The sequence below is a fragment of the Pseudophryne corroboree genome, chromosome 5 (assembly GCF_028390025.1).
Source record: "Pseudophryne corroboree isolate aPseCor3 chromosome 5, aPseCor3.hap2, whole genome shotgun sequence".
Taxonomy (NCBI): Eukaryota; Metazoa; Chordata; class Amphibia; order Anura; family Myobatrachidae; genus Pseudophryne; species Pseudophryne corroboree.
The window spans coordinates 283,792,356-283,806,570 of NC_086448.1; the positions used below are offsets into that span (position 1 = coordinate 283,792,356).

Below are 14,215 nucleotides of genomic sequence, written 5' to 3' on the forward strand. Positions count from 1 at the left end.
GCAGGTGAAAATGGGGAAATCAGCCTGTACCCCAAAAAATGCTAAACTAACATAGGAAAACAGAAGAGAAGTGTGTTAGAGATCACATTAGAGAGTTTTTGGGGACTTAAATTGTGTGAAATGGCGGTTATATGCATTTTTTTTTTAAATGCAAAAAAATGATAGAAAGCAAGTTTTTTTGAGCAAAATAAATGCTCTCACTAAATTTGGGGTACATGAAAATGGGTATAAGTATATATTTGGGTCATTTTAGGGTACTTTAAAAAAAAAAGTGGAAACAGACCGATTACTCCCATCTGCAAGCCTAAAAAACACCTGTCCCACTCATAAAGCACCCCAATATACCTGTCCCATAACTTGAACCCCAATTTCCATCACTTTTTACTTTTTCACCCCAAAAATGACATGTCATTATTGGCCAATTAAAAATAATTAAAAACTTTAACGTGCCTAATTAGTCATAAAGGGGGGTGTCCCAGGAGTTCTGTACCATATCCAAACATTTTTACCTTAAAATAGTGACTTTTCCCAACTTTTCACCTGCTTCAGAGAAGGTGAAGTGAAATTAGTGAAAACATGATCACCGATAAATTTTCCAGGATAATTGAATAGGCTGTAATTGCATTTCACGTGAAAAGTCCGGTTTTTCACCCGAAAACCGGACTTTTCACGTGAAAAGTCCGTTATCACTGCTAATTGAATATGGCCCTAAATCTGTAAAAGCCCATTCCACATGGAAGGGGGCTCATCTTGGGCGGCTGCCCGTGGGGTCTCGGCTTTACAACTTGGCCGAGCTGCTACTTGGTCAGGGGCAAACGCGTTGCAAAATTCTACAAATTTGATACCCTGGCTGAGAAGGACCTTGAGTTCTCTCATTCGGTGCTGCAGAGTCATCCGCTCTCTCCCGCCCGTTTGGGAGCTTTGGTATAATCCCCATGGTCCTTACGGAGTCCCCAGCATCCACTAGGACGTCAGAGAAAATAAGATTTTACTCACCGGTAAATCTATTTCTCGTAGTCCGTAGTGGATGCTGGGCGCCCATCCCTAGTGCGGATTGTCTGCAATACTTGTAAATAGTTATTGTTACACAAATCGGGTTGTTATTGCGAACCATCTATTCAGAGGTTCCATTGTTATCATACTGTTACCGGGGTTCCTATCACGAGTTATATGGTGTGATTGGTGTGGCTGGTATGAGTCTTACCCGGGATTCAAAATCCTTCCTTATTGTGTCAGCTCTTCCGGGCACAGTGTCCTAACTGAGGCTTGGAGGAGGGTCATAGGGGGAGGAGCCAGTGCACACCAGATAGTCCTAAAGCTTTCTTTAGATGTGCCCAGTCTCCTGCGGAGCCGTCTATTCCCCATGGTCCTTACGGAGTCCCCAGCATCCACTACGGACTACGAGAAATAGATTTACCGGTGAGTAAAATCTTATTTTTTCTTCTTCCTCTCTCTTCCTTCCTCCTCTTCCTTCCTCTTCCTCCTCCCTTCCTCCTTCTTTCTTTTCCTCTTTCTCTTCCTCTTTCTTTCTCTTTCCTCCTTCTTCCCCTTCCTTCGTCCCCTTCTCTCTTCCCTCTTCTTCCCCTTCTCTCTTCCCTCTTCTTCCTCTTCATTTCTTCCTCTTCCTTCCTCTTCCTCCATCTTCCTCCTTCCTTCTCTTTCCTCCTCCTTCCTCTTCCTCCTTCTTTCTCTTGCTCCTCCTTCCTCTATACCTTCTTCCTCCTCTTCCTTCGTCTTCCTCCTCTTATTTTTATTCCTTCTAACTCCTTTTACTTTTCTTCTTCCTCTTCCTTATTCTTCCTTTTCTTTCTCTTTCTCCTTTCTCTTTCTCCTTTCTCTTTCTCTTCCTCCTTTCTCTTTCTCTTTCTCTTCCTCCTTCTTTCTCTTTCTACTTTCTTTCTCTTCCTCCTTCTTTCTCTTCCTCCTTCTTTCTCTTTCTCTTTTTCTTCCTCCCTCTTTCTCCTTCTTTCTCTTTCTCCTTTCTCCTTCTTTCTCTTTCTCCTTTCTCTCTCTCTCTCTTCTTTCTTCTTTCTCTTCCTACTCCCTCTTCCTTCTTCCTCTATCCTCTTCCTTCTTTCTTTTTTTTTTTTCATGGAAGGCACGACTTGTCCTTCCCATACCTAAAATATTCCCATGAATGGCTACTTCTTGAGTTTTATGTTTCCTCTTTTGCTAATTCCAGTGACCTGGAACACAGACCTCGCCTTGTTCCAGCCTTTGGGGGTCATTCAGAGTTGATCGCTCGCTGCCGTTTTTCACAGCGCAGCAAACAGGTTACTACTGCGCATGTGTATACACCGCAATGCGCACGCGCGTCGTACGGTTACAAAGCGGAGGAAGAATCCATTCGGACAGCCGATCGCAAGGAGTGTTTGGTAAAACGCAGGCGTGTCCAAGCGTTTGCAGGGCGGGTGCCTGACGTCAATTCCGGGACCAAAAATACTGAAGTGATCGCAAGGGCTGAGTAAGTCCAGAGCTACTCAGAAACTGCAAAAAACTTTTTTGTCCCGCTCGGCTGCACGCGTTCGCACACTTACAAAGCGAAAATACACTCCCTTGTGGGCGGTGACTATGCGTTTGCACGGCTGATAAAAGTAGCTAGTGAGCGATCAACTCGGAATGACCCCCTTTATCTCTACTTTTACCATTACCTGCTTAAAAAGTGGCCATGTACTTTTTTGTTTTCTATCACTGTATTAGTATAAGTCCTGTACCTTGTGTCTTTTGAAAATAAACAGTAAGAAAAAACCTTGACATGCAATATTTAGCATAATGCTGCCTCTGCAGAAACAGTGTGCTATTTGCAGTATGTGAATCTTTCAAATAATGTCTACTGTTTTTTTTAGATTGAGCGAGAATATGAAGTACAGAAGGCATTATTCACTGCCGGATTCCCCGTACCAAAGCCCTTGCTATACTGCACAGATGTGACTGTCATTGGGACGGAATTCTATGTGATGATGCACGTGCAGGTCACTCATATATTTGCTAATACATCAAAATAGTTGATCCAAAAAACAGAAAAAAAATGGAGAAAATGTTCTATCTGTGTTTTTTATTTCACTTCTAAGCTCTGACATATTCATTCCTCACATAAAATTGTGTTGTATACTTTATACAATATTATTTATTATTATTATTATTGTTATTATTATTAACATACGTAAGATTATGCAAATGCATGTTTTTTGGAAGTCTATATTTAAAAATCAGCTTTCAAATATCTGTTTCTGCTGGATACAGCTGGATACATAATTTTTACAATATATTACCTGTACAGCTGACTAACAATTTATTGTACTGACTATCTGCAGGTGTGTCCACACGACATATCTATGAACGATGTCTTTCACAGATATATCATGTCGGCTGTGCAGCACAGTTGATGCAATATATCGTGCATATCTGCCTGTGTTTACAGACAACTGACTGACCCACATGCTGTCAGCTGGAACCACCAACAATGATGTCAACACTGGTTCCTGTAGCCAGACATGTTGGTCGGTTGGTAAGTGTATATGCTGTGTAGCATACTTACCAAATCAGTCGGTCTGCCAGTCGAACGTTCGGTGTAGTGTGCAGCATAGTTCTATTTGTATATTTTTCTTATGTTTAGTTATTTTCGGTAGTTTGGGGTTTATAGAACTTCCTATACACAATTATTACAATGTCTTCTGTACCAAACTTCTATATAGAAGTACACAATTAAGGAAAGAATCAAACTAACAAACACTAAATACATGTACAGAACCCATACAAAATGCCTAGAGATTTTGGTAATAGGGTGTGAGTTTGCAAAAGGTATGAGTCTCGGCGGGTGCTGAGTTGATAGCAATCAGTAAAAGTTAGATTTTATTAATATTATCTTTAAGAATAGGACTACAGGTCCTAGCAAGCCTCCCCCACATTCCGGTACTTCAGAACCACAATTACCATCATGTGGTACTATGGGCAACTTCACCACTTGCATACTTCAGTCTTTAGAAGGCTTGATACTGCTTGCCCTAAGTTCAGTTTACAAAAATGTGATAATAATCCATATGAAGTGCTTAAAGAATAAATGTCTGTATATCATCATTCCCTTTCTATTGGTGCATTTCATATTTTATTATGTTTTGCTTGCTTTGCTTAATTTCTTGTAATGTTGTAATTTGGACTGAGACCGCTTTGAGTCCAGAAAGTGAATGGTTTCTTTTTGCTTTGCTCAGGGTCGTGTATTCCGTGATGTTACCCTGCCAGAAGTCAGCCCTGCCGAGAGATCAGCTTTGTATGTTGCTCTCACTGAAACACTGGCCCAGCTCCATTCATTTAACATACACACATTAAATCTTGCAGGATACGGCAAGGGAAAGGGATACTGCCAGAGACAGGTAACACATACTTTTTCTTTACAAAGAATATAACATGATTCCTACTTTGGGAAACAGAAGGCTGCTGATATGTTTATTAGAGTGGACCTTAAAAACTAAAACAAAGAAAAAGTGTTTTTTATTTTTGCATTTTGTTTCATTTGCTATTAACATGCTTTCTGCGATGTGGGTACTGATTATCTACACTTTCCGGTGAGTTACTGTAATGTGTACAGTATGAATTTTGTAGTACTGTGTTTTTGCCCGTGTTTTGTACACACAGTGAAGCCAAACCAGGTCGTATTGCTTGCGCATCTGCTACTGTTATTTGCAGGGGAGGCACATTTGCTTCTTATGCAGATTTGATTGCATCTTACGTTTGTGGCATAGGTAGCAAATTGCAAATAAATCTGAATAAGATCCATGACAAATGACCATTCTCTAGCACATGGCCAGGGGCTCACCAAACGATCCAGATTTGCAAAATAGCCTTGTGAAGGCATTGCAGGACCTTGTTAAGGTCTTATCTCCTATTGCAACTATAATGGAATCTACCTCTTCAGCTAAACCATAGGAGGCCCAAACTCCTGTTGCATTTCAGTCTTGAGAGGCAGAGTCTGAGTGTAGACTAGACCTTTCCAAGTCTCATGCAGGCTGTAAGTCTTTTCTCCTTCATCCTAGAGGATGCTGGGGACTCCAAAAGGACCAAGGGGGTATAGACGGGATCCGCAGGAGACATGGGCACTTTAAGACTTTAAATGGGTGTGAACTGGCTCCTCCCTCTATGCCCCTCCTCCAGACCTCAGTTAGATTCTGTGCCCAGAGAAACTGGACACCCACTAGGGGAGCTCTACAGAGTTTCTCTAGAAAAGACTTTTGTTAGGTTTTTTATTTTCAGGGAGCACTGCTGGCAACAGGCTCCCTGCTACGTGGGACTGAGGGGAGAGAAGCAGACCTACTTCTGTGAGTTCAAAGGCTCTGCTTCTTAGGCTACTGGACACCATTAGCTCCAGAGGGTCCGATCACTTGGTGCGCCTAGCTGCCCGTTCCCGGAGCCGCGCCGCCGTCCCCTTCACAGAGCCTGAAGAGAGAAGCCGGGTGAGTAGCAGAAGCAAGAAGACTTCAGAGGCGGCAGAAGACTTCTGATCTTCGGAGGGGCCGCGCAGTGGTCGCGCTGCGCGCCATTTCTCCCACACACTAACGGCACTATATGGGTGCAGGGCACAGGGAGGGACGCCCTGGGCAGCAATTAAACCTCGTTTGGGACTGGCACGACAGTATACAGTGCATAGACACTGTATACAGACCCCCGCCTGTATAAATAAAAGCGGGACACAATCGCGCCATGTAGGGGGCGGGGCTTCATCCTCCAGCTCTAATCAGCGCCATTTTCTCTTCACAGCAAGCTGCAGAGACGCTGGTCCTGGCCCTTCACTTCTGTCTCAAGTAACAGGGTGCAAAAGCAGGGGGTGGCACAGCATATTTGGCGTTGTATTTATTTACATATAAAAGCGCTGCTAGGTCTGGGGTTTTTGTATATTCCTTCAGACCGGGTGAGGCGCCGGGTGTGAGCTGGCAAACTTCCTTTCTGTCTCTCTGAAGGGCCTTACTGTGGGTCTGTCCCTTATAGCACAGTGTGATAGTGGGTGTCGGTATGCGTGTGTCGACATGTCTGAGGCTGGATGCTCTTCCCAGGAGGAGGCTGGTGCGGGGGCAGAACAGAATGTGGGAGTGACTCCGTGGGTACCGCGGACTGCTGATTGGGTAGATATGTGGAATGTTGTAAGTGCAAGTGTGGCTTTGATGCATAAGAGATTAGACAAATCTGAGTCTCAGAACCAAGCGTGGAGACAATCCATGGGAGATGTTTTGTCACAAACTCAGACTTCAGGGTCACAGAAACGAACGTTTACCCAGATAGCAGATACAGATACCGACACGGATTCGGACTCCAGTGTCGACTATAATGATGCCAAGTTGAATCCCAAACTGGCTAAGAGCATTCAGTACATGATTGTGGCGATAAAGGACGTGTTACATATCGCTGGGGACCCTGCTGTCCCTGAGACAAGGGTCTGTATGTTTAAAGGAAAGAAACCTGAGGTAACGTTTCCTCCCTCTCATGAACTTAACGCTCTTTTTGATAAGGCTTGGGAAGCTCCTTACAAAAAGTTGCTGATTCCCAGGAGAATTTCTATGGCATACCCGTTTCCCTCTGAGGATAGGTTAGGGTGGGAGTCAACTCCCACGGTGGACAAAGCTCTAGCACGATTGTCCAAGAAGGTGGCGCTACCGTCCCCTGACGCGGCAGCCCTTAAAGATCCTGCAGATCGTAAACAGGAAACTACCTTGAAATCTATTTATGTCACTACGGGTACGCTGCTCAGGCCGGCCGTAGCATGGGCATGGGTGAGTAGCGCGATTGAAAAATGGCCAGATAACTTGTCATCTGACATAGACACACTGGATAGGGATAGCGTGCTTTTGACGCTGGGTCATATCAAGGACGCTGCAGTCTATCAAAGGGAGGCTGCGAGAGATATTGGCCTCTTGGGATCAAGGGCCAATGCCATGGCAATCTCGGCTAGGAGGGCATTGTGGACTCATCAATGGAATGGGGATGCTGATTCTAAAGAGGCTATGGAGGCTCTGCCCTGTAAAGGTGGAGTTTTGTTTGGTGAGGGCCTCGCGGACCTGGTTTCTACAGCTACCGCGGGTAAGTCTTCTTTTCTGCCGTTTGTCCCTCCACAGCAAAAGATAACGCCTCACTATCATATGCAGTCCTTTCGGTCTAATAAATTAAAAAAAGGACGAGGGTCCTCCTTCCTTGCTGCTAGAGGGAAGGGAAGGAGAAAAAGATCGCCGGCTGTGGCAAGCTCCCAGGAGCAGAAGTCCTCCCCGGCTTCTGCTAAGTTCACCGCATGACGCTGGGGCTCCCATGCGGGAGTCCGCACCGGTGGGGGCGCGTCTTCAGCTCTTCAGTCAGGTCTGGGTTCACTCGGGTGCTGGAAATTGTGACCCAAGGATACAAACTGGAGTTTCAAGACGTGCCCCCACACCGATTTTTCAAATCGGCCTTGCCAGCTTCTCTTCCAGAAAGGAAGGTGGTGTGTGCTGCGATACACAAGCTGTGTCAGCAGCAAGTCGTTGTCGCGGTACCCCCGTCACAACGGGGGGAAGGGTTTTATTCAAGCCTGTTCGTGGTCCCGAAGCCGGATGGCTCGGTCAGACCGATTCTGAACTTAAAATCCCTCAATCTGTTTTTAAAAAGATTCAAATTCAAGATGGAATCTCTCCGAGCAGTGATCTCCAGTCTGGAAGGGGGGGATTTTATGGTGTCAGTCGACATAAAGGATGCTTAGCTGCATGTCCCCATATATCCTCCTCATCAGGCGTACCTGAAGTTCGCTGTTCAGGATTGTTATTACCAGTTTCAGACGTTGCCGTTTGGTCTTTCCACGGCCCCGAGGATTTTCACCAAGGTAATGGCGGAAATGATGGTGCTCCTGCGCAAGCAGGGGGTCACAATTATCCCGTACTTGGACAATCTCCTGATAAAAGTGAGATCAAAGGAGCAATTACTAAAAAACGTTGCGCTCTCTCTGACAGTTCTGCAACAACATGGCTGGCTCCTAAATTTGCCAAAGTCACAGTTGATTCCGACAACACTGCTGTCGTTCTTGGGCATGATTCTGGACACGGAACTACTTAGAATTTTTCTCCCGTTGGAAAAGCTCTGGAAATCCAGAACATGGTCAAGGAAATTCTGAAACCGGCAAGAGTGTCGATTCATCAATGCACTCGAGTGCTGGGGAAGATGGTGGCGGCTTACGAGGCCATCCCGTTTGGCATGTTTTATGCCAGAGTTTTTCAGTGGGACCTGTTGGACAAGTGGTCCGGGTCCCATCTACACATGCACCGGAAGATATGCCTATCTCCCAGGGCCAGGATTTCTCTCCTGTGGTGGCTCCGAAGTTCTCACCTCCTAGAGGGTCGCAGGTTCGGGATCCAAGATTGGTTCCTGGTGACTACGGATGCGAGTCTCCGAGGTTGGGGAGCGGTCACACAGGGGGAAAATTTCCAGGGAAAATGGTCGAGCCAAGAAGCTTGTCTGCACATAAACATTCTGGAACTAAGGGCCATTTACAACGGCCTTGTACAAGCGGAACATCTGCTTCGCGGCCTACCCGTCCTGATTCAGTTGGTCAACATAACAGCAGTGGCGCACATAAACTGCCAAGGCGGAACAAGGAGCAGAGCAGCGATGGCGGAGGCCACAAGGATTCTTCGCTGGGCAGAAAAACATACAAGCGCTCTGTCAGCGGTCTTCATTCCAGGCGTGGACAACTGGGAAGCAGACTTCCTCAGCAGACACGATCTCCATACAGGAGAGTGGGGCCTCCACCAAGAAGTCTTCGCAGAGGTGACAAGTCTTTGGGGAGTTCCTCAAGTAGACATGATGGCATCTCGTCTAAACAAGAAGCTTCAGAGATATTGTTCCAGGTCGAGAGACCCTCAAGCAATAGCAGTGGATGCACTGGTGACCCAGTGGGTGTTTCGGTCGGTATATGTTTTCACTCCACTTCCCCTGATTCCAAAAGTTCTCAAAATAACAAGAAGAACAAGAGTTTGAGCAATCTTCATTGCCCCAGACTGGCCAAGGAGGGCTTGGTATACAGATCTTCAGGAGTTGCTCATAGAAGATCCTCGGCCTCTTCCTCCTCGAGAGGACCTACTACAGCAGGGGCCGTGTGTGTATCAAGACTTACCGTGGCTATTCATTGGGGACTTCCTCAAATAGACATGATGGCGTCTCGCCTCAACAAGAAGCTTCAGAGGGACCCTCAAGTGATAGCAGTGGACGCACTAGTGACACCGTGGGTGTTTCAGTCGGTCTATGTGTTCCCTACACTTCCACTCATCCCAAAGGTGTTAAGGATCATAAGAAGAACAGGGGTTCAGGCGATACTCGTTGTTCCAGATTGGCCACGGAGGGCCTGGTATCCGGATCTTCAGGAATTACTCATAGGAGATCCCTGGCCTCTTCCTCTAAGAGAGGATCTGTTACAGCAGGGGCTGTGCGTGTTCCAGGACTTACCGCGGTTGCGTTTGATGGCATGGCGGTTGAACGCCAAATCTTAGCTCGAAAGGGTATTCCCGGAGAGGTCATCCCCACTCTACTGAAAACTAGAAAGGAGGTAACGGCGAAGCATTACCACCGTATTTGGAGAAAATGTGTGTCTTGGTGCGAATCCAAGAAGGCTTCTACGGAAGAATTTCAGCTGGGTCGGTTTCTCCGTTTTTTGCAAGCTGGTGTGGAGGCGGGCCTAAAGTTAGGATCTATTAAAGTGCAGATTTCGGCCTTATCAATTTTCTTTCAAAGGGAATTGGCCTCGCTTCCAGAAGTACAGACTTTCGTGAAGGGCGTGCTGCACATCCAACCTCCATTTGTGCCCCCAGTGGCACCATGGGACCTTAACGTGGTATTACAGTTCCTTACGTCACATTGGTTTGAACCTTTACAAAAGGTTGAATTGAAATCTCTCACTTGGAAAGTGGTCATGCTATTGGCCTTGGCGTCCGCGAGGCGGGTGTCGGAATTGGCGGCTTTGTCTCACAAAAGCCCCTATTTGGTTTTCCATGTAGATAGAGCGGAATTGAGGACTCGTCAACAATTCCTCCCAAAGGTGGTTTCTTCATTTCACATGAACCAACCTATTGTAGTTCCTGTGGCTTCTGAAGCCTTGGGTGATTCAAAGTCTCTCGATGTGGCCAGAGCTTTGAAAATGTATGTAGCCAGAACGGATCGTATCAGGAAAACTGAGGCGCTGTTTGTCCTGTATGCTTCCAACAAGATTGGGGCTCCTGCTTCTAAGCAGACTATTGCACGCTGGATTTGTAATACGATTCAGCATGCTCATTCTACGACTGGTTTGCCGTTACCGAAATCGGTGAAATCCCATTCCACTAGGAAGGTGGGCTCGTCTTGGGCGGCTGCCCGGGGTGTCTCGGCGTTACAACTTTGCCGAGCAGCTACTTGGTCGTGTTCAAACACTTTTGCAAAATTCTACAAGTTTGATACCCTGGCTGATGAGGACCTCATGTTTGCTTAATCGGTGCTGCAGTCATCCGCACTCTCCCGCCCGGTCTGGAGCTTTGTTATAGACCCCATGGTCCTTTGTGAGTCCCCAGCATCCTCTAGGACGAAGGAGAAAATAGGATTTTAATACCTACCGGTAAATCCTTTTCTCTTAGTCCGTAGAGGATGCTGGGCGCCCGTCCCAGTGCGGACTCTATCTGCAGTACTTGTTATTAGTTATTGCTTTTGTTACACAAAGGTTGTGTTTGGTTCAATCAGCCTGTTGCTGATTTTTTGGTTCATGCTGTTAACTGGTTAGTTAAATGCCATGTTGCACGGTGTGTTGTGGTGTGAGCTGGTATGTGTCTAACCCTTAGTTAACAAAAATCCTTTCCTCGAAATGTCCGTCTCCCTGGGCACAGTTCCTATAACTGAGGTCTGGAGGAGGGGCATAGAGGGAGGAGCCAGTTCACACCTATTTAAAGTCTTAAAGTGCCCATGTCTACTGCGGATCCCGTCTATACTCCCTTGGGCCTTTTGGAGTCCCCAGCATCCTCTATGGACTAAGAGAAAAGGATTTACCGGTAGGTATTAAAATCCTATATTTTCTTATCTGTGAGGATATGGAAACATGTGAGTCGCCATCTAGGATGCTCCCATAGGGGGTAATTCCAAGTTGATTGCAGCAGGAAATTTTTTAGCAGTTGGGCAAAACCATGTGCACTGCAGGGGGGGCAGATATAACATTTGCAGATAGAGTTAGATTTGGGTGGGTTATTTTGTTTCTGTGCAGGGTAAATACTGGCTGCTTTATTTTTATACTGCAATTTAGATTGCAGATTGAACTCGCCACACCCAAATCTATCTCTCTCTGCACATGTTATATCTGCCCCCCCTGCAGTGCACATGGTTCTGCCCAACTGCTAAAAAAATTTCCTGCTGCGATCAACTTGGAACTAAAACTACCACCATTCCAATTCTGGAAGCTATGGGCCGGGGGTGGGTTAACACTGATAGGAAGGCCATTTACATAGGTTTTTTTTGTCAGAGCAAAGAGTCTCTTTCCTATAGGGGCTAGTGAAGTTTGCAAATGAATTTCTGTCTATTTTTGCTTTTTCAATTGAGAAAGCTGCAGAACTTCTATCAAAATGTAACAAGTCCTGATAGCATCTCATCAACTCATCAGGATGTCTACAAGGTGTTTCGTTCTCAACTTTGAAGGTTGACAACGTTAACAGGGGTCGCAGCTTCACATTTGGGATCAGACCGTTTGTACAATAGATGGCAGTCTCAAGGATTGGCTTATTGTCACTCTTTGGTTCCAATTGCAGTGTCTTTGGGCTCCAGAGTTGCTTAGAGCTAAAAAGCCAGTTTCAGGAGAAAAAAAAATCCATCTCTTGGTGTAAAGAATGGGTTTCGTACTTCTTTTTGATCATCTTCTGTTATATGGTTTTTCTGTGAGCTATCTCCACAGCTAGGATAGTTTTGTTGCTGAGACTCCTCCCTTATAGATTTCCTTATATTATTTTAATGATGACAGGTCTGTTCTTTGGTCTGTGTCTCTTTTTTGGCTAAAAGTTTTTTCCATGTTCAATTTGAATCAAGTCTTTGGTTTTGTTTGCCCTGGATAGGTCTTTGGAGTAAGAGGAACACCCTCTGGATGTTGGCAGGGTCCTATGGACCTATGTTTATAGGACCTGTTAGGTGCACAAAATAATGACCTTCTAATTCTCTATGATGTAGAGTTTGGACAACTTTAAAGCATACTATTGCTAGGTGGATTACAGCAGTAATTATCCCGGATTACATTGGGCAGCATATTTCTAAAAATGTGATTGAACATTCTAGCAGACCGGTTAGAGATTCCTGAATGGCATAGTACAGGGCTTTGACTGAGTTGCTGTGCTGGATGGTTACCTGGTCTGTGGTCCAGACATTCACTACGTTTTAAAGATTCAACAATTTTGCATCCAAGCTGCCCATTTTTGGACAAACGGTGCTATGCTTTAGGACATCTCCTGTGTTCTAGTGTCCCCCATATGACTGAAAGAGAAAAATTGTATTTTATACTTCTGTTTAAATCTTTTGCTCTAAGTTCATTTGGGAAATCGGGGTGTCCACTCTTTTTATAATTCTGTTCTCATTACAAAAGGTTTGTTTCCAGTGGTTGTTTGTGAATATCACTGCTTTATCCTCTTTCAGGATATGGTTAAAGATATGAAAAAAACAATTCTGATAAAAGTAAACATTTTCCAAAGGGGCTTTTTGTAAATGTTACAGGTAACTACCTGGAAGAAGCAGTATGAAAGGGCTGCACATCAAGATATTCCAGCAATGACCCAGCTGGCTGACTGGCTTATGGGGAACTTGCCAAGCAATGATACTGAAGAGTCTCTGGTCCATGGAGATTTCAGGATTGATAACATCATTTTCCACCAAACTGAGGTAATTTGTCCTTAAAAGAAACAACACATATTCTGAAATATACATCATTTACAATTATATACAATCTGTGGTTATGCATTTTATTTATTTTAGGATATTTGTCTGCTTTGCCTATAACAACAAACATACCTAAAGTCTGGGTGTGTGTAAGTGCCCTTTATACAACTATTTGTAGGTTAGTGGTTCAGTCAGAAATGGGCACTACTGCTTTAGGACTAATCTGTTCATTTATTTCAACTTGGTTGCTGTTATCCTAAAGTACTACACCATAGAGCTTCATTTATGTCTCCAAATATTTATTTATTTATTTATTACCAGTTATTTATATAGCGCACACATATTCCGCAGCACTTTACAGAGAATATTTGGCCATTCACATCAGTCCCTGCCCCAGTGGAGCTTACAATCTATATTCCCTACCACATGTACACACAGACACATTCACGTTAGGGTTAATTTTTGTTAGGAGCCAATTAACCTACCAGTATATTTTTGGATTGTGGGAGGAAACCGGAGTACCCGGTGGAAACCCACGCAAGTACTGGGAGAATATACAAACTCCACACAGTTAGGGCCATGGTTGGGATCGAACCCATAACCTCAGTGCTGTGAGGCAGTAATGCTAACCATTACACCATTCGTACTGCCCTAAATATGAGACAGTACTGCATGTCATTACTGTACACTTGCATTATTATAGGAATGCAGCACATTGGTAGATAATGCATTTTTCTCATATACACCTTTAAGGAGCATATCACAGCTCATATCAGTTGACATCAACATGTAAAAGGATAAAACTTTTTACAGTAAAAATAAGGCTCTACTGCCACTAATGTGCTCTCTACACCCCTTGAATCTCTCTTAAATAGCTTTTCCCACACAATCCTTGCCTCCCCCACTCCCCACCAACTACTGCTCATCAGAACATGGTAAATATTACACCCCAGAAGAAGCAGTGATTCTAAAATGCGAACTCATGTACTGTACTTCATGCAGGCGTGTCCGTACCATTTCCGGGGTGGGCCGCGACGGCTGCGTGACATCACACGCAGCCGCTGCAAGCCTAAACATGTCGGGTAGCCATCTGCCTTTGTAGCTAGGATGTGTAGGCAGAGGGCAACCCTAAACATGCACGAGCATCGCCGTCATGCCATGCGCTCAAATGTTTGCAGGGGGTGGTCTTGCCCTGTGCTGCCCCCCCGCATGTCAGAGTAAAGAGGTAGGTGTGCGTTTTTTCGCCCATCTACAACTCATACTGGATTGGGCCCTAAGTACAGTAAGTTCCCCTGTAAGCTAAACTAACTTCTCATAGTATATGTCTATATTAAATAGTATTTTA

General features: G+C 44.9%; 1 protein-coding gene across 2 annotated transcripts in view; it reads left to right on the forward strand.

The window, feature by feature from the left end:
* The window catches only part of ACAD11 (acyl-CoA dehydrogenase family member 11), a 279,715-nt gene that overhangs the window by 58,088 nt on the left and 207,412 nt on the right, over positions 1 to 14,215 (forward strand). For both annotated transcript variants that reach the window (XM_063922380.1, XM_063922381.1), the window contains 3 exons: positions 2,847 to 2,972; positions 4,209 to 4,370; positions 12,709 to 12,873. In XM_063922380.1, coding sequence (XP_063778450.1) covers positions 2,847 to 2,972; positions 4,209 to 4,370; positions 12,709 to 12,873 — 453 coding nt within the window. The remainder of the gene's footprint in view (positions 1 to 2,846; positions 2,973 to 4,208; positions 4,371 to 12,708; positions 12,874 to 14,215) is intronic.